General features: G+C 49.2%; 1 protein-coding gene across 14 annotated transcripts in view; it reads left to right on the plus strand.

Annotated features, from left to right (window-relative positions):
* Positions 1-22,287, plus strand: part of ERI3 (ERI1 exoribonuclease family member 3) — a 132,492-nt gene that overhangs the window by 75,628 nt on the left and 34,577 nt on the right. For 6 of the 14 annotated variants that reach the window (XM_040231372.1, XM_040231370.1, XM_040231371.1 and 3 more), the window contains one exon: positions 8,991-9,074. The exons of the other annotated variants lie outside the window; for them this stretch is intronic. In XM_040231372.1, coding sequence (XP_040087306.1) covers positions 8,991-9,074 — 84 coding nt within the window. The remainder of the gene's footprint in view (positions 1-8,990; positions 9,075-22,287) is intronic. 14 annotated transcript variants of the gene reach the window in all.

A 22,287-nucleotide genomic window follows, 5' to 3' on the forward strand; every position in this document is an offset into this window, starting at 1 on the left:
CCAGAGAGGCCATTGCCGGGGTTGTGGGAATACCACGTAAAAGCCTCACTCCTCTTTCCCCGGATGGGACCCAGGCCCTGGCTGTCTGGGCTTCTCTCCCATCCTTGACCTTACTTTGTCCTGCCCCCTTCCCTTCCTTTCCTCTCCTCAGTGCCCCAGGAGGGCTCTGGCCCATGAAAAGAATGGGGAGGCTCCGGGCCTGCTTGGCCCCCTAGACCTGCTGAGTGAGCGAACAACTGGGACTGAGGTCTCCGTCCACACTTGACTAAGGCCTCTGGTCTGAGCAGAGGCAGAATGTGGTCTTTCAGCTGCCCTCTCCTGTCCATAGGTGGCATGGGTGGTCTCAGGGAAGGGCAGCTCTTCCAGGGCCAAGTCTCCACTTCTCCCGCCTCCACTTACTTTCCCTGTAGCAGAGAGGAGCGAACTATTGTTTGCTGACATTTGGAATGTCATTGAATAATCTATGCTCTTATTGAACTGTCAGCTTAGAGAGGACTTAGGGCCCTGCTTCCAGCGGCCTCCAGGAGGTCAGAGCTGTCACTGAGGGGCCAGAAGAGTGTATACACACATGCGCATGTGTACTCATGTGAGTGAATACACTCAGGTACCCAACACTGTATGCATGTATCCATACTTGAATACATGTGTATACACCTATTCACGTGCAGAAACATGAAAACATGTACAAATGTGTTTATATATACATATTCATAAACTGCAAAGGCACGTGCACATATATAAACATACACATCTGCATAAATAGGCAAAATATTCTTGAGTGCCTTTTGTGTTCCAGATACTGTGCTGGGCCCTGGGGATATAACAGAAAATATGTATGTTAAATAAACAATTTCAGTTGTGTTATAATACGAAAAAGTTCAGAGTCATAGGTTCATATCACAAGGGATATGACAGGATATCATAGGATAATATCACCTGACTTAGTGGGATAAGGGGGAGGAAGGGGGCCTAAGCTGAGACCTGGGGGATGAGCAGAAATCGACTGAGCAAAGGAGACCATATATGGCAAGGCTTTGGGTGAAGAGAAGCCTGGCAGCTTCATGGAGTTAGAATGTAAGCTCCATGAGGGTGGAGAATGTTTGTGTTTTGTTTTCCCTCTTCCGTCCTTGTCACTCTGGATAGTCCCTGGCACACAGTAGATGTGTAGTCATTATTTGCTGGACAGATGACTGTCTGAAGCACATGAGTGTGGGGAAGAGAGAAGGCTGACCTGAACTGAAACTAGAGGGGAGGCAGCAGCTTGTAGACCAGACTTTAGGTTTTGATCTTTGTTTGTCCTTAGGGTGAGGGGACATGATTGAAGATAGGAGAGGCATCATCTGATTTGCGTTTTGAAAAAAAAAAAAAAACAAAAAAAAAACCTTTCAGGCTGCAGTGTAGAGAGAGCTGGTAGAGACAGGGGACCAGTAATAGAGCTGTAGCTGGCGTGTTGGGATGGGCAAATCATTGTGTGGGCAGCATGGTTGAACTCGCAGCATCCCCAGCCCCTGTTTGTTGGATGCCAGGAGAGTGCCCTTCTCCAATTCACTGTGACAACTGAAAATGCCACCACCCACCCCAAACAAACATATATTTCCAGTAGCCTGGACGAAGCTGGAGTGGGGAGGTACCGTACCTACTTGAGAACCATGGAATTAGACCATTGCTTAGTTCAGGTGAAAAGTGATAGTTACTGGGATTGAAGTGACAGCAGTGGAAATGTAGAGAAATGGACTGAGTCTGGAGTATTAAGTGGTATAGTCAGTTCTCCTGTGGTGGAACATACGCCTCCTTGTAGATCACCATGCTGTGGAAAGCTATGCAGTAAAAGTGGGGTTAAGAGCACAGTCCTCACAAACTTCATCAGCGGTACATGAAAAGAGATGGGAATCTAATTTTAAAAAATGTAATAGAATAAAAACTATGGGTAGTATGACTTTACATGCATTAAATGATTAAGAAATACACAAATACTACAATAACTATGGCATTTTTACCTTGAAGAAACTTGAAGTTTACTTGGAAATGAGCATGAGAAGGGTTGCAGCTTGTGAGTTACTATGAAGTGGCGGAACGAGAGTTCTCTGAAACCAGAGATTGTAACCAGATGGATGTGGCTTGTAGCACAAGTGGTGGTCCAGGTAGCTGGTATGTGTTTGGGATGTGTGCATTTTGTATGTTCTTGCACAGCTCTGTTCAGCTGGGTGTAGCTTCCTGTGTTTATCTTATATTGTTTATGGACAGAGCCTCACATAAATGCACAGTGTGTGTTCTGCTGAATCGTCCCCTAATACTCCAGTTGCACTGGAACAAGCTTGCTCTTTCAAAATGAGTGTTCCAGCAGAACCGACTGTAAAATAGATGGGAGATGGTGACCGATTGGCTGTGAGGGTTGAGGATGAAGGAGGAAACCATCACGACCCCAAGGTTTATGATTTGAGCAACTGGGAGAATTGAAACGAATTTACTGAGATAATGGAAGAAGACGTGTAGGCACTGGAAGAGAAGGCGAATTCAGTGTGGGACATGTTGAGTTAGATGCCCTTGAGGCATTCTGGTGAAGCTTTTGAGAAGGTATTTGAATATATAGTCCTCGGACTCAGGGATAAGGTCTGGATAAGAGATGCAGATTTGAGGGCATTATTGGTGTGTGAGTGATAATTGAAGCCATGGAATGGAGTGATTAAAATGAGAAGAAAAGAGCCTAGTACAGAAGACTGGGAAATATCAATGTTTGATACATAGAGGAGGGAGAGTCAGAACTAGAGGCAGAGGGGGAGTGGTCACTAGTAGTAATGATATTTCTTAATTAACGGTTGTATTTTGTGTGCTAGACCTGGCAGTGTCCAGTATAGTTGCCACTGGAGAAGGAAATGGCAACCCACTCCAGTGTTCATGCCTGGAGAATCCCAGGGACGGGAGCCTGGTGGGCCGTCGTCTCTGGGGTCGCATAGAGTCGGACACGACTGGAGCGACTTAGCAGCAGCAGCAGTCACCTATAGCAATGAAATACTTGAAGTGTAGCTAATATGATTGGTGAACGAATTTTAAATTTTATTTTAACTAAACATAAGTTGAAAACTTTCAAGAAGAACTTTTAAGTATGTTTAGAAGTGGATTGGTAAATCTGTATTTTCAACTGTTAATTGTTTAAAATCTAAATACAGCTGAAGTATTTCTGATGAAGATTTAGCATCTCAATTGAGATGTGTTGTTAGTGTAAATTACACACTTGGTATGAGAAAATACAAAATACTTCTTTAATAATTTTTTATGCTGAGTCCATATTGAAATGATAATCTTTGGATATACCAAGTTAAATAAAATACATTCTTACAATTAATTTCATTTGTTTTTTCACTTGGGCTGCGCATTGAATCCCTAGTGTGCTTATAGAGCTCACATTATGTCTGTGTTGGACAGTGCTGTGCTCATGTATCTACATTATCTAATTCTCACAACTCTGTACTGTAGTTACTGTCATTTTTTGCATTTGAAGGTTGAGAAAACTGAGGCACAGAGTGATGACGAAACCTGCTCAGCATCTCAGTTTGGTACGTGACCAAGTTAGAACTCAAAGTTAGCTTTGCCTGCATCTGTGCCAAAGAGAATAAACAGAGCAAAAAAAGACAGTGAAAGGATGGCAAGAAGAGGAGGTAGGTCAGGAGAGGGTGAGGTCACAGAAACCAAAGAAAAAGAGTATCTTCTGGGAAAAAAGGATTGGTCAGTTCAGAGGGGCCACATGATGTAAAGACTGAAATACAAGTGCCAGACCTGGGCTCAAGGACCTTGGCGACCCTCGTGAACCCTCTTGATGGCATGATAGGGATGGGTCAAAACTGGAGCACATTGGGGAGTAAATGAGATAAGAGAAATTTGAACTTTTTCAGAAATGTGGTTTTGAAGGAGGGAGGGAGGGTAAGAGCTGTGGTGGGGCAGCTGTGGAATCGAGGCAAGTTTTGTGTTTTAAGGTGGAAGATGTATGTTCTCGTTTGTGTATTAGAGAAGAAAGGTTGAAAATATAGGGGTGAGGGAGGTCTCTAAGAAGGTGACAGGAGAAGGGATGGAAAACCCAGTCGCTTGATACTGACTGTCTTCAGGGGGAAGGCTGCTCTCCCACTGGGACAGGGGGAGGAGAAGTGCAGACAGGTGCAAGTAGGCCTGTGGATTTGGTGATGACAAGAGGCAGTTTCCCTCTAATGGCTTTTGCTTTTCTCTGTGAAGTAGATCAGTTGTTTGCTAATAATGACTAGGGGAGGGCTGGGAAGGTTGGCAGAAAGTTGAAAAGGATTGCTATAGTTTTAGCAAAGAATAGCAGTGTGAGCTTTACTTGAGAAGTTCAGTAGGATTTATAGGCAGTGTTGAGGGTCCAGTTGATGTTGGTGACACTAATTCACAACGGAACCTCTCTGTTCAGCTGTGTGGCTTTTCTTTAGCAGAGCTCAGCTGCCTGGCTGTGCACATGCAGAAAGCAGACATTTAGATTCATCCACAGGAGAGAGATTCCCAAGGGGTGTGATGAAAGCAACAGTTGAAGATATTGTCAAGACAGTGGTTGCCAGGATGGACTGTGGGGTTTAAGCTGGATGTTGAAGGAAGAGAAGACAGCAGGGGACCTGACAGATATGGAAAAAGTAGATGGGTCCCAAGAAGATGAGGGACAGGTAGAAACCAGTATAGTGGGGCCTGCCAGATGGAAGGATAAGAGACTGTGGTTGGAAAGCGGCATATCTGAATCAGTGATTTCAGAGACAGGGTGCTTCTAGGTGTTGGCAGGCTCCAAGTTGCGCCCAAACGGGTGGGTGGCCAAGATTAGGTGGAGGAGAATGTTATTGTAAATAAGAGATCAAGAAATGGGTAGGTCCCAAAGGATGTGAATATGTGCATATATACATATGCATCCATAATACGTGTCTATTCACTGCAGGACACATAGGTATAAATGTATGTGTAAGTGCGTGCCTGCACAATAAGCACTTCATGTATGGTCAGACCATGCCATGCAAGTGTATGTGTATACATTCACAAATGGTCTGGAATTCCCTCTGGTGCCTGGGCCTGTTTGGATGTGCTTTTGGGGAAGCCAGCAGGCAGCCTTAGGAGGATTCTGAGTCAGTCCTGGCAGACAGGGCTCAGACAGTCCTGCTGAGAAGTTGTAGGGTTGGAGGTCACCTAGAATTTGACAGACTCAGATGAAGCAGGTTGTGAAGATTGCTGCTCCACTTTGCCTCTGCCATCTGTGCCATACACCCTGCCACAATTGCTGGGTGCTCTGAAGGGGATGGGGTTGAGACCAGCTCTGAAAGAGGGAGAGGAGACCTTCTTGGGTCCCTGCACGAAGCCTTTCTTTCTCCCCCCTCCCCTGGGATTGGACAGCAGGAGAAACTGCTGAAGGGAGGGTTGGTGTCTACGATTGAGTATGACTTTTCCTGACCTTGGAGCATTCAGAGTCCCAATCAGCGCAGTAATAAATTAAGGGCTTATGGAGGAATAAATTCTCGGCCTTAATGAAGTTCTTCGCTGGGGGCCATAGGCAGGTCAGCAAGTCGGGATGGTGCAGATTGGAGGCTCCAGTGAGTGGGCTGAGCTAGCCGGGAAGCCGTCAGGACTGAAAGGGTCTGGAACTCGGCCGGTCAGGTCACTTTTTTGGTGCTGTGGGGAGAGAGCTGCTCCAGTGATAGGCAGCCTGACAGAGGCTGGGATTCTCTATACAGTGGTGGCCACCTGGTGCCTGCTGCAGAACCCCTTATTGGAGTGATTTGGAAGAAACAGTAACAAAACAAAAACAGAAACCAAGAGAGGCGTGAAGATGTAGGGGCCCTGCCAGGTGTTTGTTTTGTTCTATTTTGGAGGGAGGAAGGCTCACACTGAGATGGATGCTTCTGGACCACTCAGTGGTCAGGACCAGAAAGGTAGAGGCTGTGGCCCAGGTCTACAGCATCATCCGAAGTATAGAGCACTGTCTGTGGGGTGTTGACAGCGTCACACAGGCCTCTGTCTTAAGGGGAACTAGCTCTGCGGCCAGGTAGAGGAAGGCCTCTAGCAGCGAGAACAGGACACAAAGCACCAGGTAGAAGTATGGGAGAGGCAGGGGCACAAGCAGGGACAAGGAGAGGCCAAGTGGGAGAGCAGCCTGGAGCGTTTGCCACAGTGTTCGAAGCTGAAACCCTGGGAGGGGTCAGCTTGGAGGCTGGAGGCTTTGGATTGAAGAGCTGAAACTGGAACCTGGGCCTCAAGAATCCATGTCCTGAGCTTTACTCCTTTCATCCCATCCCCCGTGACATCACCCCTTGGGAATGAGCTCTTGAGATGAAGCCCAAAGGTGGCAGAGGAACCAGTGCTGTTTGGAGTCGGGGCAGCTGGAGCTGGAGAGGCTGTCTTCTTTCTTCCCATCTCCCTGCCCCCATGGCGTAGTGCCCTGCCTGGGCTCTTCCTTTAAATATGTCTTAACAGCTGTCTGAACTCTGAAATTTCTTTCACTCCTTCCTTTGCCTTGTTAACATGTGTTGCCTTTGGGGTAATCAGGGAAAAAATATTATGTCCTTTTACAATTACCGGGTTTTGGAATATTAAAATGTCTCGCTGCATCGGCACTGTTATTTTGATTGGTATTCTAACCTTTGACTAGCCCATAAAGCGCGCCGCTCCTGAAGCCAATATTGCAGGACTGAAATTTAATTCCGGAATGATTCCAGATAATAGGGAGACAGATAATATATGCATGAAGGATATTATGTTTGGACTAACTGCAGCAGGGCCAAGGCTGGGGAGCTGAATAATAGCCCAGAGTGAGTTATAATCTGTGGGACAGAAATGCCTTACTGTCAGGGCCAGGAGAGGAACTCTTAAATCAAAGACCCAGGAAAGGGTGCGATTGCAGTGTGCGTGTTTTGACAGGAAGAGCACCAGAGCCAGGAGGGTAGGTATGGGAGGCCCATCCCTCCTCTTGAGCATGGTACCCAAGGCCTGGAAGATGCAGCTCATGGCAGCATCCCTGTCTTCATAGCTCCTGTCCTCTAACATTCCAGCCATATCAGACTTCTTACCGCTCTTCCAGTAGGCAGGACACTTTCACTTCCCTTTGCTCATTCTGTTCCCTTTGCTTACATTCCTTTTCCTTTTTAGAGTTTTGGAAAAACTCCTGTTTATCCTTCAAAACCCTCTTCTGTGAAACCTTCTCTGATACTACCCCAATTCTGGTTCAGTTCAGTTGCTCAGTCATGTCCAACTCTTTAGAACCCCATGGACTGTAGCACGCCAGGCTTCCCTGTCCATCACCAACTCCTGGAGCTTGCTCAAACTCATGTCTGTCGAGTTGGTGATGCCATCCAACCATCTCATCCTCTGTTATCCCCGTCTCCTCCTGCCTTCGGTCTTTCCCAGGATCAGGGTCTTTTCCAATGAGTCAGTTCTTCACATCAGGTGGCCAAAGTATTGGAGTTTCAGCTTCAACATCAGTCCTTCCAATGAATATTCAGGACTGATTTCCTTCAGGATGGATTGGTTGGACTCTCAAGAGTCTTCTCCAAGACCACAGATCAAAGCATCAATTCTTCGGCACTCAGCTTTCTTTATAATCCAACTCTCGCATCTATAGATGACTACTGGAAAAACCATAGCTTTGACTAGATGGACCTTTGTTGGCAAAGTAACGTCTCTGTTTTTTAATATGCTGTCTAGGTTGAATATTGGAGAAGGAAATGGCAAATCACTCCAGTGTTCTTGCCTGGAGAATCCCAGGGACGGGTGAGCCTGGTTGGCTGCCGTCTATGGGGTCACACAGAGTCAGACACAACTGAAGTGACTTAGCAGCAGCAGCAGGTTGGTTATAGCTTTTCTTCCAAGGAGCACACATCTTTTAATTTCATGGCTGCAGCCACCATCTGCAGTGATTTTGGAGCCAAAGAAAATAAAGTCAGCCGCTATTTCCACTGTTTCCCCATCTATTTGCCATGAGGTGATGGGACCAGATGCCATGATCTTAGTTTTCTGAATGTTGAGCTTTAAGCCAACTTTTTCAGTCTACTCTCACTTTCACCGATTCTGGTAGACATAGTTAATCACCTCCTTCTCTGTAGGGCTTCAGTACTTTGTAATGAGTATATCACATGATCTTGTAATCATCTGCTTACATGTTTGTCTTTTCTACTAGACTATGATCTCCTCGAGGCCTACTTACCACCCGTCTCTGTATGTCCAGTGCTCAGCACTGGGCCTGGTACACACTAGGTATCAACAAGCACTCACTGAACCCACACTGAATATTAACACCAGACTAATGAGCTCCAGAGTCCAGATGCCCATTCCTCTGCCAGATATCCCAGACAAATGGAGAAGTTAAGTAATTTGCCTAAGGGCACACAGCCAGGAAGAGGGAAAGCTAGGATTAGAACCCACATAGGTGTTGGTCTTTTCCCCACCATGTCTCCTCGGCAGATGGGCAAGGGAAGGAGTTGGAGGCCAGGATAGGAAAAGCTCACTTCCCTGACTCTGTCCTTCCTTCCTTCCCTCCCTAGCTCAGGACTTGGGTCCTCTTTGCTGGAGACTACACTGATTCTTAATACTCATGGGACTCGACCTGGCAAGGATTGTGCCTCCTGTTTATGTTAATGACCTTTAGACAGTTCTTCCACGCAAAAGCTACTTCTGTATTGTGAGTTTATGACTGAGGATCAGGAAAGTACCTGAGAAAAGTACTAGGTGTGGTAAGTACTAAGTGTGGTTTTGGAGAGCTCTTAGGGAGGTAGGCAGACAGAGCACATGGGGCTCTTAGTAATGTTAGAAAACTTCACAGGACATTGCTTTTGGCCTTGAACATCTGGTGGAACTAATATTGGGTGTATGGTGATAAAATTGCATAATGAAAAAAGCTGCAGTGAATTTGGTTGGCTTTTAAAGGCGCTTGTATTTTCTTAATTACAATGCTAGCTGCATCATCCTAGACAAATGGTATGGCTGTAGCTGACACTTACCCTTCACTTAGTGTTCAGGTGATACTTGATGTGTACACTGGGCCCTGTGGATGTGGCTCAGACCAGAGACCACTGGCGCAAGAGAAAGAGCTTCAGAGCCAGGTGAGTCTGGTTCAAACCAGATGATACTACCGCCAACCAGCTGTGTGATCTGGGGCAAGTTCCTTAACCTCTCTGACTATGAGAGAGACCAATATCCGACACACAGATTCTGCAGTCCAGTAGGCGTGGTGTAGAATCTTGATTCTGCCCGCTTACTAGCTGTGAGATTTTAGGAAAGTCACTGCATTTCTTTCAGCCTCAGTATCATCCTCTGTAAAACAGTAAGAACAGTACCCACTCTGAGAGTTGTCCTGGGCATGAAGTGATAGCACGCGCCTCTGTTCCTCCCTTGCCCTCACACAGAGCACCAGAGATGAGGCAGCTAGGCCACGAGGGGAAAAGAGACAGGAGTTCAAGGTAGACGTATAAGCCTTTGTGGGCAGGAGCTAGGAAAGGGGGGTTCCTCCAGCAAAATTCAAGTGAGCCCAGGGAGGAGTAGCCAAATGCCATCCTCGGACTGACTTACCCTCAGCTGACACCAAGGAACAGAGTCTGTCATCTCATGTCCTGGACTCCAGCCGCCACCAGCGTGCCTGGCTGTTCATGGGTACAGAGTCACATTCACCTTTGGGCAGTTCCCGGCTCTGCCACCTCGCTGTGCTGTGACCTTGGACAAGCTATTTACCTTCTCAGTCCTTGCTTTCCTCACTTGTAGAGTTAATTAATAATAACAAATAGGTGCCGCTCTAAATGCTTTTTATAAATTCACTGAGTCCTCAAACAGCTCTGAGATAAGTGCTGTTAGCCAATTCCAGATGAGGAAACTAAGGTACAGGAGTTAAGTACCTTCTACAAGATTCAGCAGCCAATGAGTGATGGAGTTATGCAGCTGAATCTAGGCAGTCGACTCCGGGGACCACGCTCAAAACTGATTTGCCCTGTTGCCTCCAGTGCAAACCGATGTTTCCCCTGGGGTGTGGGAGAGGCAGTCAGCCAAGCTTCACTGAGGAGGCTTGAGGTGAGCCTTGGAAGACACAAGAATTTTCAGGAGTCAAAATGGGAGCCATGTGAGCGGAGGCCTGGAGGGAAGGAGCTTGCTGCACTTGGGAACTACAAACAGTAGTTTTCAAGTTTTTTAAGCTACGATGTGGGCCAGCTGTGTGTATGCCTTTTAGTGGAGGAGAAAGCAAGTGAGCACAGGAAGGAACCATTTCCCGTGGTCTGGGGTGGAGCCAGCCTCAGCTGCCTTCTAACAGTAGGGCAGTTGCTCCAGGAAGCTGCCGTGTTTACGTGCAGGTGAGGGAAAAGAGCCTTTGGGCCTGGATGGCAGGGAGGGAAAGAGGCCACTAGGCTTTGTCACATTATTGGCTGTGAACAGTCTGAGACTGCTTGGCCAGAAGACCCCAGAATCCTTACGGTAACACGTAGGAAATTACAGGGTGAAGAATCAGTTAGGTGCTGTTTGTCGAGGTTCTAGAAGAGTGCTGGTACTTGGCGTGGGGTTGGGCAGCCCAGCAGAGCCTCAGCCAGGGAGCCAGCCTGCCTTGCTCTGCATCCCTGGTGGGTGTGGCCCTGAGGGGGAAGGGAGAGGAGTCAGCTCAGGGCAGCCGGGATCCTTCCTTCCTCTGTGAGGTTCCCCTGCAGCTGCTATAAGTCGACCTCCAGCTGGGGGTGGCCTGCAGTGCCCTCCGTGGCAGGTCTTCACCCTGAGGCCTGCCCCTGCTCTGAGTGCCTCTGGCTGGCTGCTGCTCAGAGTCAGTGTCCTGTCAAATGACACAGCATCTCGGTCCTGGTCCCACCCTGAGCCTCCTTTGTCTTTCTTTTGTGTCTTTGAGGAAGTGAATTCCCAGCCCACTCTGGAGTAGGGGAGAGTGGAGAGCTGTCCTGGGTGTGTTGGAGACTGGATTTGAACCTTGGCATCCAGACTGCAGAGCCTGTACTCTCACCCTCGGGCCAGGGGCTAGTCCGTGCCTCTTGGTTGTTGTGTGTGGTTTGGTCTGTCCCTGTGCAGGACCGTAAGCCACTTGAGGGAAGGACCAGGTCTGCTGCTTCTCTGACCACCTGGTGAGGTGAGCAGAGGGGATGTCAGGAGGCTTGTAGAGGCATAGATACTGTGGAAGAGGTGGGCCCATCAGAGTTCAGCCAAAGGCACCCTTAGTTACTCTGCCTTCTCACAGGTTCATTCTTTTTTTCTTTGCTTCCTTCCTTCTTGTGTTGTTGTTGTTGCTGCTTTGGACCCTGGAAACTGGGAAGACTTACAAAAAAGGGGAGAAAAGGGCACAGAGACTTCCTGAACGCAGGAGGCACAGCCCTGTCTCCCAGCTGCTGTTTTACCCTACAGTCCACTCTGGAAAGGCAGGTGTGGTCACGTCTGTCAGTATCAGTAATAGAGTCCTAGCTGGAGCCAGGCTCTGTGCTCCACGCGCTTCGTACATGTAGTCCTCACAGCTACTCCCCAAGACAGGGCCATTGTCCCTGTTTTGTGGGTGCTGAAGTAGAGACTCAGAGACATTAAGAAGTTTGCTCAAAGTCACATGACCAGGGTGTTAATCCAGGTTCTCTCTTTCCATGACTTTCTTCTTGTGACTAGTCCCATAGCAGATATTACCTGAAGGCAGTTCCTCTGGTCTGGCCTGGGCTGGAGGCCTGGGCAAACACACGCGGGCCATTCCTAGTTGTATGGCCAATGAGGCAGTGGTTGAGGAAGGACAGAGTTTGGTCTCATGCTCCAGCTCTCTTGGGAATGACACCTATTTAATGGGGCTCAGAGAGTGAGCCCATGTGTACTTGCACATTATATGTGATTAAAGATGTGGATCTTGTATTTCTCCTTGTGGGGAGGCTTGTGTGTGTATACTCAACTATGTGTATGTGCCCTCGCATGGGAATTCAGGAGAGGGTGTGGGTATGGGCCCTATGGTCTGACTCCACCTGGAGCTGTGCAGATGCAGGCCTTGTCTCTAGAGGACAGCATGGTGCAGTACAAAGAACTCTGGACTGAATTCGAAGCTGGAGGATAAAGACGTGGGCTCTAGTGTTGGGTCTCGTGCCCTTTCTGAGGCCTCAATGTCCTCATCTAACAAATAAGGAAGCTGAGCAAGGTGATCTCTCTTGTGGTCTCTTCTCCCTTTGCCATCCTAAGATCATTTATGGGACCTGAGGTTTCCTCATTTTGCTCCCAGCAAAAAATGTGACAGATCCAAGGAAGGCAAGAGAAGTCCCTCTTTGACTCTTACTTACTTTGAGCTCTAGCCTTGGGGCTACTGCTGTATCCTATTGGGAAAAACTGAGGGTCCGGGAAAGGCAAGGCATTGCCTGGCATCAGGTCGGGAGAGCTGGGGACTCAGATGTTGGGAAGGAGTTTGGATGGCTGGTTATCCCAGAGTTTGAGGTGACCTGGACTGGAGCTTAATGCTATTGAGGCTTTGGGTGGCTTCTCCATGAGAATATGGGGTGAGGAGAAGCTTATCACCCTGCTTCTGCAGGAGGTGGCCGGAGGGGGCCTCTCAGTACTCTAAAGGCAGGGTGCAGTCCAGGCCCTTCCTCTGGCCTGTGATCTTGGCAGACAGGGACTGATGGCCAGATAGATACCAGGAAAAGTAGCTGAGTTGGGTTCACGTTCATATGGGACTGTGCTGGGTTAACCCAGGGCCCTTCTGTGAGCTCACCTGGCCTGCTGTCAGCTCCCTTTGAGGGAAGAGTGGTATAGGGTTGGGTGCTTAAGTTTTCCCCAGCCTACTCAGGGCTGATCTGTGTGGCTCCTAGAGTCTGTTTCAATCTTCAAGTTGGATTGGAGCGGGGTTTTGCCTCTTCTGTTTCATCAATTAGCCATTCATTCCCTGAAAGTTTGAATTTGATTGACTGGATCACTAGAGGAAGAATGGGCATTGGTGAGGGCTTCTGACTCTATTGGTTGTGTTTTGATCAGCCTGGACCTAAGCCTCAGGTAGCAAGTGACCTGCGCTCTGCCTGGGCCAGCACATCTCAGTTAACACCTCACTTACCACCATTCTTTGACACAGCCCTGTGCCTCAGGGCATGTAGACTCAGAGAATCAGGTCTGCTCTCCACCTGTACAGAGCTCTGGATCTAGGAGGGAAGATGGACGGGTCAAAGCAGATAGGGGGAAATACAGTAGAGGTAGCAAATGAAGTAATAAGAATGTGTGTGTGGTAGACTCATTTGAATCCAGCTCTGTACTGAGTTGGCATTTACAGGAGAAAGAGACCATGTAATCACGCCTGTGCGCCCAGATGTCCCCTTGCCTATGCAGCTCAGGAAGCTCGGGGCTCCCTGCAGGAGAGAGCCCCTGCTGCAGCCAGGCCTGAGACCTCTTCAAGGGTCTTAGAGCAGGGCCCTCTCTAGCCCTTGGCTATCTGACTTGGAAGAGAGGAGCGGCCTTCTTGGGGAGATGAGGTCCAAGCTAGCTGCTCAGGAAGTGCTTGTGTGTGGGTGTGGGCAGGTGTGTCTGTGAGCAGGCACAGGCGTGAGGCCAGGTATGCACACGGCAGCAGCCCGTGGTGTGTCCTCTGCACCACCACCAGGTCTGCTGGTGCTAGGCCTGGGCTTGGCACCTGCGTGGCTGCAAGCAGGAGGGCGGGCTGCAGGCAGATCCCAGGGCAGCCCTGCGGCCTCCCCAGTGGAGTGTTTGCTGTGCCTAATTACCCGGCAGTTGTTTAACTATGCAAGCTGCATGCCTGCCTTTATTGCGCTGTGATTGCCGAGCTGCCTATGGGGAGTGTCATAAAAAGATATAAAATGCCCATTATCTGTCTGACGCCCTCCTCCTGGACTGTGGGTGTTTGTGTTTTATTTTATTTTTATGGCTCGAGGGAAGCTCTGCAGGAAGGAGAGGGAGGGAAAGAAAGGGAGGGGAGGGGAGAGGCCTGAGGGCTGGGAGATGGAGGAGCCCCCTTCCTACTGTGGTCAGCCATGAGCTGAAGGGCCCTCCCGACCAGAGGGGAGGTATGGAAATGGCAGCTGTCCAGGGGCAGGACCGGTGCTCAGGAGAGAAGGACCAGATCTTCCCCTCCTCCTCCCTCCTCTACCTACAAGTCCTGAGCTTCTGTTCCCACCCTACCTGTGCTTGGCTCCCTGTGAGGAGGCTTGCTGCTGCGGGTGCAGGGCGGTCTGCAGAGGGTTCTGAGAATGCACTGTGGGAACAGTCTCATTCCTGCTCGGTCCTTTACTAACCTGGACAACTCGGATTGCCTCCTGGCTTTCTGAGCACCATGGCTGACTTTGGGATAAATACCATGGGCATCACCCTCTGCTCCTTCCACCCTTATAGCTTCAACTTCTCTTTTCTTGCCAACCACAGTGAAGTATTCAGGCCATGCCTCTCCAAGAATCACTGGGTCTCAGGAAAACCTCCTGGACCAGGCAAGGAAAGGGAATTAACATTGACTTCAGCACCTGCCCTATGCCAAACAGAACCTGTGTAAGGCAGTAAGACAGAAGAGATCAGAGATCAGACAGGGTCCCTACCCTTGAAGAGCTCACTCTATGTAACCAGAGTGCCAGCTTCACAGTAGGTATTCAATAAACGCTTGGCAAATGGGATTGAATTCAACATAGCCATCCATTCATTCATTTTCATTCAGTAGATGGCTGTTGAGCACCTACTAGGTCAGGCACTCTGCCAAGCACTGGGGATAAAATAGTGAGAAAAATAGCAAATTCCCAGCACATGCTGGTTATTTGAGTGTATTTGAAGAAGAATTGAAGAATTTTAAATCCTGGATATCTGACTCCAAAAACATGTCCTTGCAACTTGGACGTGTTATTTCTCCTACCTGAACCATCAGACTCCAAGCTATCCTGTACTGATCACCTAACTTCTCTGCTTGAGAAAGCTTGGTGTCTCCTGAATAAAGTACAAGCTCCCTGGCCCCTGAACGTACCTCTCCAGTAATACCAAGAATGTCTGTGTGACTGTCCATTTCTAGGCCTTATTCACATTGGCTGCATCTGCACGGGACGTCCCTTCCTTCATTCCTGCCTTGTGAACTCCTGCTGACCCTTCACAACCTAACTCTATCCTCTGTGCAGACTTTCCCCCTGTCCCATCGGTAACTCTCTTCAGACACCTGTTTCGAGTTCCTGAGACACAGTCAGGCTCTGTGCTAGAGCTTTCCCTGGCCCTGTTCATTGCTGGTGAGCCTGTACTACTTCCATCCTACTGTACATGTTTTAAGAAAGAGAGAAAAAAGAAGCTTTATTGAGATATAATTCACATACCATGCAGTTTGCCCATTTAAAGTGTTTCAATTCAGGGACTTCCCTGGTGGTTCAGTGGTTAAGATTCCACACTTCCACTGCAGGGGATGTGGGTTCGATCCCTGGCCAGGGAACAAAGGTTCCATGTAGTGTGGCCAATAAATAAATAAATAGTTTCAATTCTGTATTTCCTGGTGTCTTCACAGGGTTTTGCAGCCATCATCATCATCATCTAAATTTAAAACATTTTGTCACCCCTAAAACACTAGCAGTCACTTCCCATTTCCCCTCAAACACCCCAGCCCTAAGCAACCACTGATCTACTTTCATCTCTATAAATTTGCCTATTCATGCAATTCTGGAAATTTCTTAAATGTAGCCTTTTGTTTCTGGCTTCTTTCACTTAGCATAATTTTCAAGGGTCGTCCCTGTTGCACCTTGAATCAGCTCTTCATTCCTTTCTATTGTGAATAATATATTCCATTGTATGAATATACCTCATTTTATTTATGTGCTCATCAGTTGATGGACATTTAAGCTGCTTCCACCTTATGGCTATTAAATAATGCTGCTATGAACATTTGTGTGCAGTTTTGTTTTATTGCTTTTGTTTTGCAGACAGAAAGATACTTGTCTGTCTTTCCCAGTAGATTATGACCTCCTAAGAGTAAGGGTCACTTCTCTACTGTTCCCTGATGTGTCCCCAACATTCGACCCATGGTTAGCACTCAGTAAATGTCAGAAAGTGAGTACATCCATGCTTTCTAATTCTCTTTCCCCCTCAGAATGAAATAGCAAATTGTGAGGACCTGTTTTAATCCCATAACCCACTCTACCCGCATATAACTCGTATCTGCCACCCACGCTGAAGCATAAGTTGATGTATCAGTGTCCTGGACCATGCCATTTTCACTCCACCGTTGGCCTCTCTGGTGTAAGATCCTTTATGCAACAACAGGTGATCTGAGAAATTGAGTTGCCCCCATGATGGCAGATATAGCGTCTGGCTAACTTTGACCCTGAGGCAGAGACCAACTCCACCCTCCCCTCACCTCCCCTCTTCTCCTGAGGGGCCCTGCCCTTCTTTATATGGAGGGCTGACTCTGTGGAAGTACCCCGGAGAGAGTGTGGGGCTGGGTGGCCTCCTGGCTCCAGGCCAGGCCAGCTTTGTGACTGTTCCGGATGCCCGGACCTCTGAGCAGGAGGAGAAGCTACCCCTGCCATTCCAGTCAAGAGCCCATGTGAACTGAGTGTACAGAAGAAAAGGAGTTTCTGGAACCAAGAGCCTCTGAGAGATTAGTAAAACCAATATTTCTCTTTTCTTTGCACTTACTCACCCTAATAGTTTGAGCCCATAATTAGAATTGGGCTTTATTAGGCTAATTAGGAGGTAGGAATGATGGCAGGAGGGCATGTGGAGATGTATCAGCGTGGTGGGCAGTAAATCTTGGGTTTTAATAGGTTTGTTCCGTAATCGGGTGGCCTGGAAGGCTGGCGGGGCGGCTGGGCCCCCTCCCTCCCGTCCTCTACTCCCATCGCTCCTTGAAGTGGCCTTCACACTTTGTCGTGCTTGTCCTCGATACTGGCGGTGGCGCTGGGATATGGGGGCTTGGGAGGGAGGGAGGGAGGGAGGGAGGAGACCCCACCCGGAGCTTCATTGCCTATGCACGCGCCGTCCAGCCTGGCGGCATGATTACCTTGCTGAGAAATCCGTCCAGGCGCAGGGCTGCTGATAGCAATCATTGATTAAGAGGGTAATTGTCCTGAAAATTCAGATTGATCAGAAGGCAGAAATGATAACTTGTGTAACTGTGTTTAAAGCCACGTCCTGTCAATAGAAGAGACTGAGATGTATCGCGCCAAGAGGGGGGCAGAACGGATGGGTGTATGCAGGCGGCCGGGCGCTGCCATCCTTCTCTCAGGGCTGAGCAGGATGTTTCTTGTCAGTAACCTGGACTATTGGAGATTCAATCACTTTTATCTCCCCCTCTCTCTCAATCCAAATGCCTTTTCATATTAGGAAATTAGAATCGGCCCTGCTCATGCAAGATTTATTAGCTCTGCTGAGCAGTCGCACCGAAGAGTAAATGATTTTGCTTTGCTGGAGCTTTTTACACATTAGGACCCAACTTCTTCCCTGCTCTGTGCCCCCGGCCGCCTCGGAGAGTGGGCTCTAGAACCAGGTACTCAGGGAAAGAGCTTTTCAAGTCTGGTTTGCAGGGAGAGTATTACTCGGGTCTGGCCTCTTGACCTGCTGGAAGAGGCTGGCTGACTTTTCTTCTGTCTGACCACTGGCAGGTCCTTTACTGGGGTGAAGGTTGACTCTCTGCTGCAGGGGATTCACCTCTGAGTTAGATGGCTGCAGGGAGGCCCTGGTTTGTATGTTGGGTAAAGACAAAGGATAGAGGGGCCACCGTGGTTTCTCTTCCCAGGGCCAGAACTGTCCCGCTGTTGGGGGGGATAGCTCTCTTAAGCCCCTGGGGGAGCTGGTTAGAGCAAGTTTCGGGGTGTCTGGGCCTGCTGGCTGCTTGTGTCTTGAAGGCTACAGGCTTGACTGGCTGAGGCCCTCTGATCTGCCAGCAGTCTGGGCTCTTAGGGAAGGAAGGGCCTGAGCTCAATGCTTCTGGAACTCTGCTGTGACCTTGGCCTTGGCAGCCTCATGGGCCTGTGTGCCAGCTGGACCTAGCTTGCCCTGGAGCCCAGGGTGCTACTGGTGGGCTAGGTGGGTTATAGGGTTACCAAGACAATCATTCTCTCTCCTTCTTGTCCTCCCTCTTCAGTGCTTTGGTCAGTTGGACTCTTGGACAAACATTAGTCACAGTCATTCTTCCAGGCTTCCCTACTATAAGAGTCTCATCCTGGAGGCCAGATGGAGCAGGTAACAATGTGAACAGTCCTTCTCATATGGGGCTGAGGGAAGGTCAGCAGAACTGGAGTTTTGGTGAATGGGATTTGATCCCAAGGAGTACCCTCTTACCTACATTGCTCTCTACCTTGCCCCTATGAAGCCTCCTTTTCTCCAGACTTTCCCCAAGCAGAGATATAATGGTCAAGCTCGAGAGTTGGGACTGGAAGCGCTGTGGTCCCCATAGTGAGTGGTGGGAGTAGGTAGCAGCCATTTTGATCCAAAAGGAAGACTGTGATTGGGGCAGAGGGTAGAGGGAGGCTTTTTGGAGGAAAGTATCTGACAGGTGTCTGCAAGATATTCCCTAGGAGGAAACTACTTCTAAAGAAATCACCAGGCTACCAGCTTTCTACTGTGGGACTAGTCTGGGTCTTTCCTGTCCACCATCAGGCTCCTTCCTTGGGAAAGACTGGACTTTCATGGAAGACTCCTCCTACTAGGCTGGATTGGGCAGGACAGGCCTGCCTTCTGCATATATGCTGCCCCACCTCCCGTCATGAGGGTGTGCTGAAAGAGACAGTGGTCCAGGGAGCTTGACTGATCCCCGTCCAGTCTGATGGACTGGGAAGTGAGTGGGTGCACATGGAGGGCTTCTGTCCCCTCGCCTCGGGGCGAAGCTTGCCAGTTGCATGGGAATATTTTTTCGGTCCTAAGGACGGCTTGAGCCTTGTTTGGCTTAGTCTCCTGCCAGGGCTACTTTGGGCAAAGTTGAGGATGAATGGAAGCGCCATGGGCACCTTGTTCCTGGGCCTAGAGAACTCAAAGGACAGACTCCTAGTGGAGTGAAGGCAACAGGTTAATGTGAATTATAGCATAATATGAACGGTGTTGTGTTCCAGAGCCCAGAGCAAGGGAGTGCCTGAATCCTCTTGGAAGAGCTCAGCCAGGCATCCAGAGGGCCCTTGCACTTGTCCGAGAGGAGGGTGGGGACTGTGCTGTGGAGACTAATCTGGGCGCACACATGGGCAGGGAGAGCAAGAAGTGTCACAGGCCCCATGTGTTAGTGTGGGCCATACCTTGGTGTTTTGCAAGCTTAAGGGGTGCCTACTTTGACCATCTAGCTGAGCTGCTAGCAGCTGGGGCCTTGAATTGGCCTAGCTAGAGCCTTAGTTGGAGAGATACGCAGGACAGAGCCCTGGGCCCCCGGCTCTGCTCTGTCCTCTCCCCTCTTCTGCCTAAGGAGCAGGAAAGGGGCAGGGGTTTAGGCTTTAGGCCAGCTCGCTCCACCCCTCGCTAAGCCCCTGCCCAGCCCCAGCCCTGCCGCCAGGGGCCAGATTGGTTCCCTGGGCCTGATAGGGAGGCTGGGAGGAGACCAGGAAGCCAGGAGACTCATTTTCACTGGAATTTGACCTAAAGCAGGATTGGAAGGGAAGAAAAGAATTTGAACAAAAGTGCAGGCAGGAAGGAGCTGTTAACAAGCCTTTCTTTCTCTTCGGGGACAGAGCGCCGCGCATAGCGGGGCGCAGCCGCGCTCTCCTCTCGGCTCTCTGAGACCGTCGCAGTCTCTGGCCGCTGCCTGCTCTGGCCCGCTCTCCTTTTTTCCCCTCTCCTCTTTCTCGGCTCTCTCTATTATGGGGACTTGCTCCAGCTCTTTCTCTCTCTTCTGTCTCTCCTTTTGTTCTCTCTTTGTCTATTTATCACACTGTGAAGGTTGAAAGAGATGTTATTAATCTGGGAGAATGAAGGCAGGATTAGTGGTATGAATCGGATTTTGAGAGGTGTAATGATAGAAAGACTCGCTCGGCTGGCGGCCTGCGTGAGCTTGATAAATGGGGAGCACTCCAGACTGACTCGCGCCTTCCTCCGCGCTGTGCGCCCTGCCCGCTGGGGCGTGCCGCGCTCTCAGATCTGCCAGCCGGCCCACCCCGCTCCTACCTGAACCGGAGCAAAAAGCCAAGGGTAAAGCAGACACAAATATCTCCCATCGCACTTGGAGACATCATTGCTTTCAGCACCCTTTTCAACTGGAGGCCTGTCGAGTTCTCAAAGGGCTGTGGGCAGAGGGAGTTGGGGACCCAGACTTCCACCTGCTTCTTCGGCCTGTGCCGGTGGAGCTTCCCTGCTGCCCCTGAAATGGATGTCAGGGGTTGAAAGTGATGAGACAGTCTCTCGACCAGTCAAGTAAGGGTACCAGACCATATGTAATAGGTAATTAAGCAAAGTGCTGTTGGGAGAACTGTGGTATGAACTGTGGAGGTCAGGGTGGGTCCTAGAGGCAGGAGGAAGAGAAATCAGGAAAGGCTCCCTGAAGGCGGTGTCCTGGCAGGGTACAAGAAGGCCTGGAGAGGGTAGAAATACGACTTGGAGAGGGTAGAAGAAGGCTAGTGTTTCAAGTGGGAAAATAGTATAAGCAAAGATGTGGGAACAGAAATAAGCCTGACTCTTATGGGAGCCTGAAGAACCAACTGGTGAATTTCAGACCAGCAGTGGACCTAAGAAAGCAGGTAATTAAGCTCCTCTCCCCCATTTTCTTTAGCTTTTACAGTATAGTTGATTTACAGTGTTGTATTAGTTTTGGGTGTTCAGCAGAGTGATTCAGCTATATGTGTATATATGGTTCTTTTTTTTTTCAGATTCTTTCCCATTATGGGTCATTACAAGATATTGAATATAGTCCCCTGTGCTATACAGTAGGTCCTTGTTGTTTATCTATTTTATATATAGTAGTATATATCAAATTCCTAATTTTCCCCTCCCCGCCACCACCCTCCAGCCCCTTGTTTTCCAAAGAGGAAACAGCCTGGGGACTGGAGTTGCCATTTCGGGAAATGATTTTCTGTTCAAGTCCTGTTGCTTGTTTTAAAGGTGCTCCATCCCCCATCCTTGGATGATACACTGAGCTTTTCCATCTTCTCCTCAGTGGCTTTGGTCACAGCCTTTCAGCCTTCATCTTTGCAACGGGAAGATCCCAGCTTAGGTTCGCTGCTGCTCACGGCCCTCCTGCCACCCCTGCCCCCCGCCCAGGCTGCAGCCTATGTCGGGAGTGCAGTCTCTCCACCCACCCTGGCTGGTGCGATGAGAGGATCCGAGGACAGCGCTCCCTGTGCTGAGCTCCAGATCCCTCTTATGGGCCTGAGCACTGTCCTCCTTTCTGTCTCTACCTCAGTTCTCTTTAATCACTCCATATCACTGTGATCAGGCATTTCCTGACATCTGTTTCCCTGCAAAGGACTGGGGGTTCCATGAGGACAGGCTTTATAAGGGATTCAGCTGAGTTGCCAGGGTCTGGCAGGCCTTCAGTGGATGTGCGAATCTTAGAATGAATGAATGAGGTCATCTGCTCATGCAGGTTCTTTCTCGCCTTCTAGATTAAAAAAAAATGGTCCCTGGTTCCCAGGCCTGTCCACCCTTAGGAATAGGGAGGGTTAGATGTGCCAAGGAACTAACTTTTGATGTTGTTGGAGCACCTGAGATGGCATAGCATGGCAGTGGCAGACACTTTGATGGCTTCTCATCACCTTAGGAAATGGTAGGGAACCCTTATCGTGTCCTCTGAGGCCCTGGCATCTCCTGCCTTCTTCATTAGCCTCATCTCATGCTGGCTCTCTGTGCTCTGGGAACATTAGCCTTGACTTGGTTCTTTCTAAGTGCTGTTTGCCTAGAGGCCTTAGCACTAGTCTTTCCCCTGTCACCTCCCCGTCAGTCAGTTTCTGTTGAGTGTCCTCAGAGTTCCCCATCTAGGTCAGGTCCCCCTCTTCTGTCCTGTAGACAGCCTACCTTTCTTCTCTGAGTCCTTCTGAAAGCTATAACAGTGCTTATATATGTTGCTGTTTATTTAACATGGGCTCTCTCCAATAGACTGGAAGCTTTCTGGGGACAGTACTGTGTCTATATTGCTAGCTTCCCAGGTGGAACAGTGGTAAAGAATCCACCTACCAGTGCAGGAGATGCAGGAGATGCAGGTTCAATCCCTGAGTCAGGACGATCCCCTAGAGTAGGAAATGGCAACTGACTCCAGTGTTCCTGCCTGGAAAGTTCTGTGGACAGAGGAGCCTGGCGGGCTACAGCCTGTGGGGTCACAAAGAGTTGGACATGGCTGAGCGCTCACTCACTCACACATGTGGTCTGGCACGTAACAGACTCTCAGTAGTGTTCGTCGTGACTAAGTCAGTGTGACCAAGAAGTCTGCGCTGCTTCATCCTGTCACAT

The sequence above is a fragment of the Oryx dammah genome, unplaced genomic scaffold (assembly GCF_014754425.2).
Source record: "Oryx dammah isolate SB20612 unplaced genomic scaffold, SCBI_Odam_1.1 HiC_scaffold_28, whole genome shotgun sequence".
Taxonomy (NCBI): domain Eukaryota; kingdom Metazoa; phylum Chordata; class Mammalia; order Artiodactyla; family Bovidae; genus Oryx; species Oryx dammah.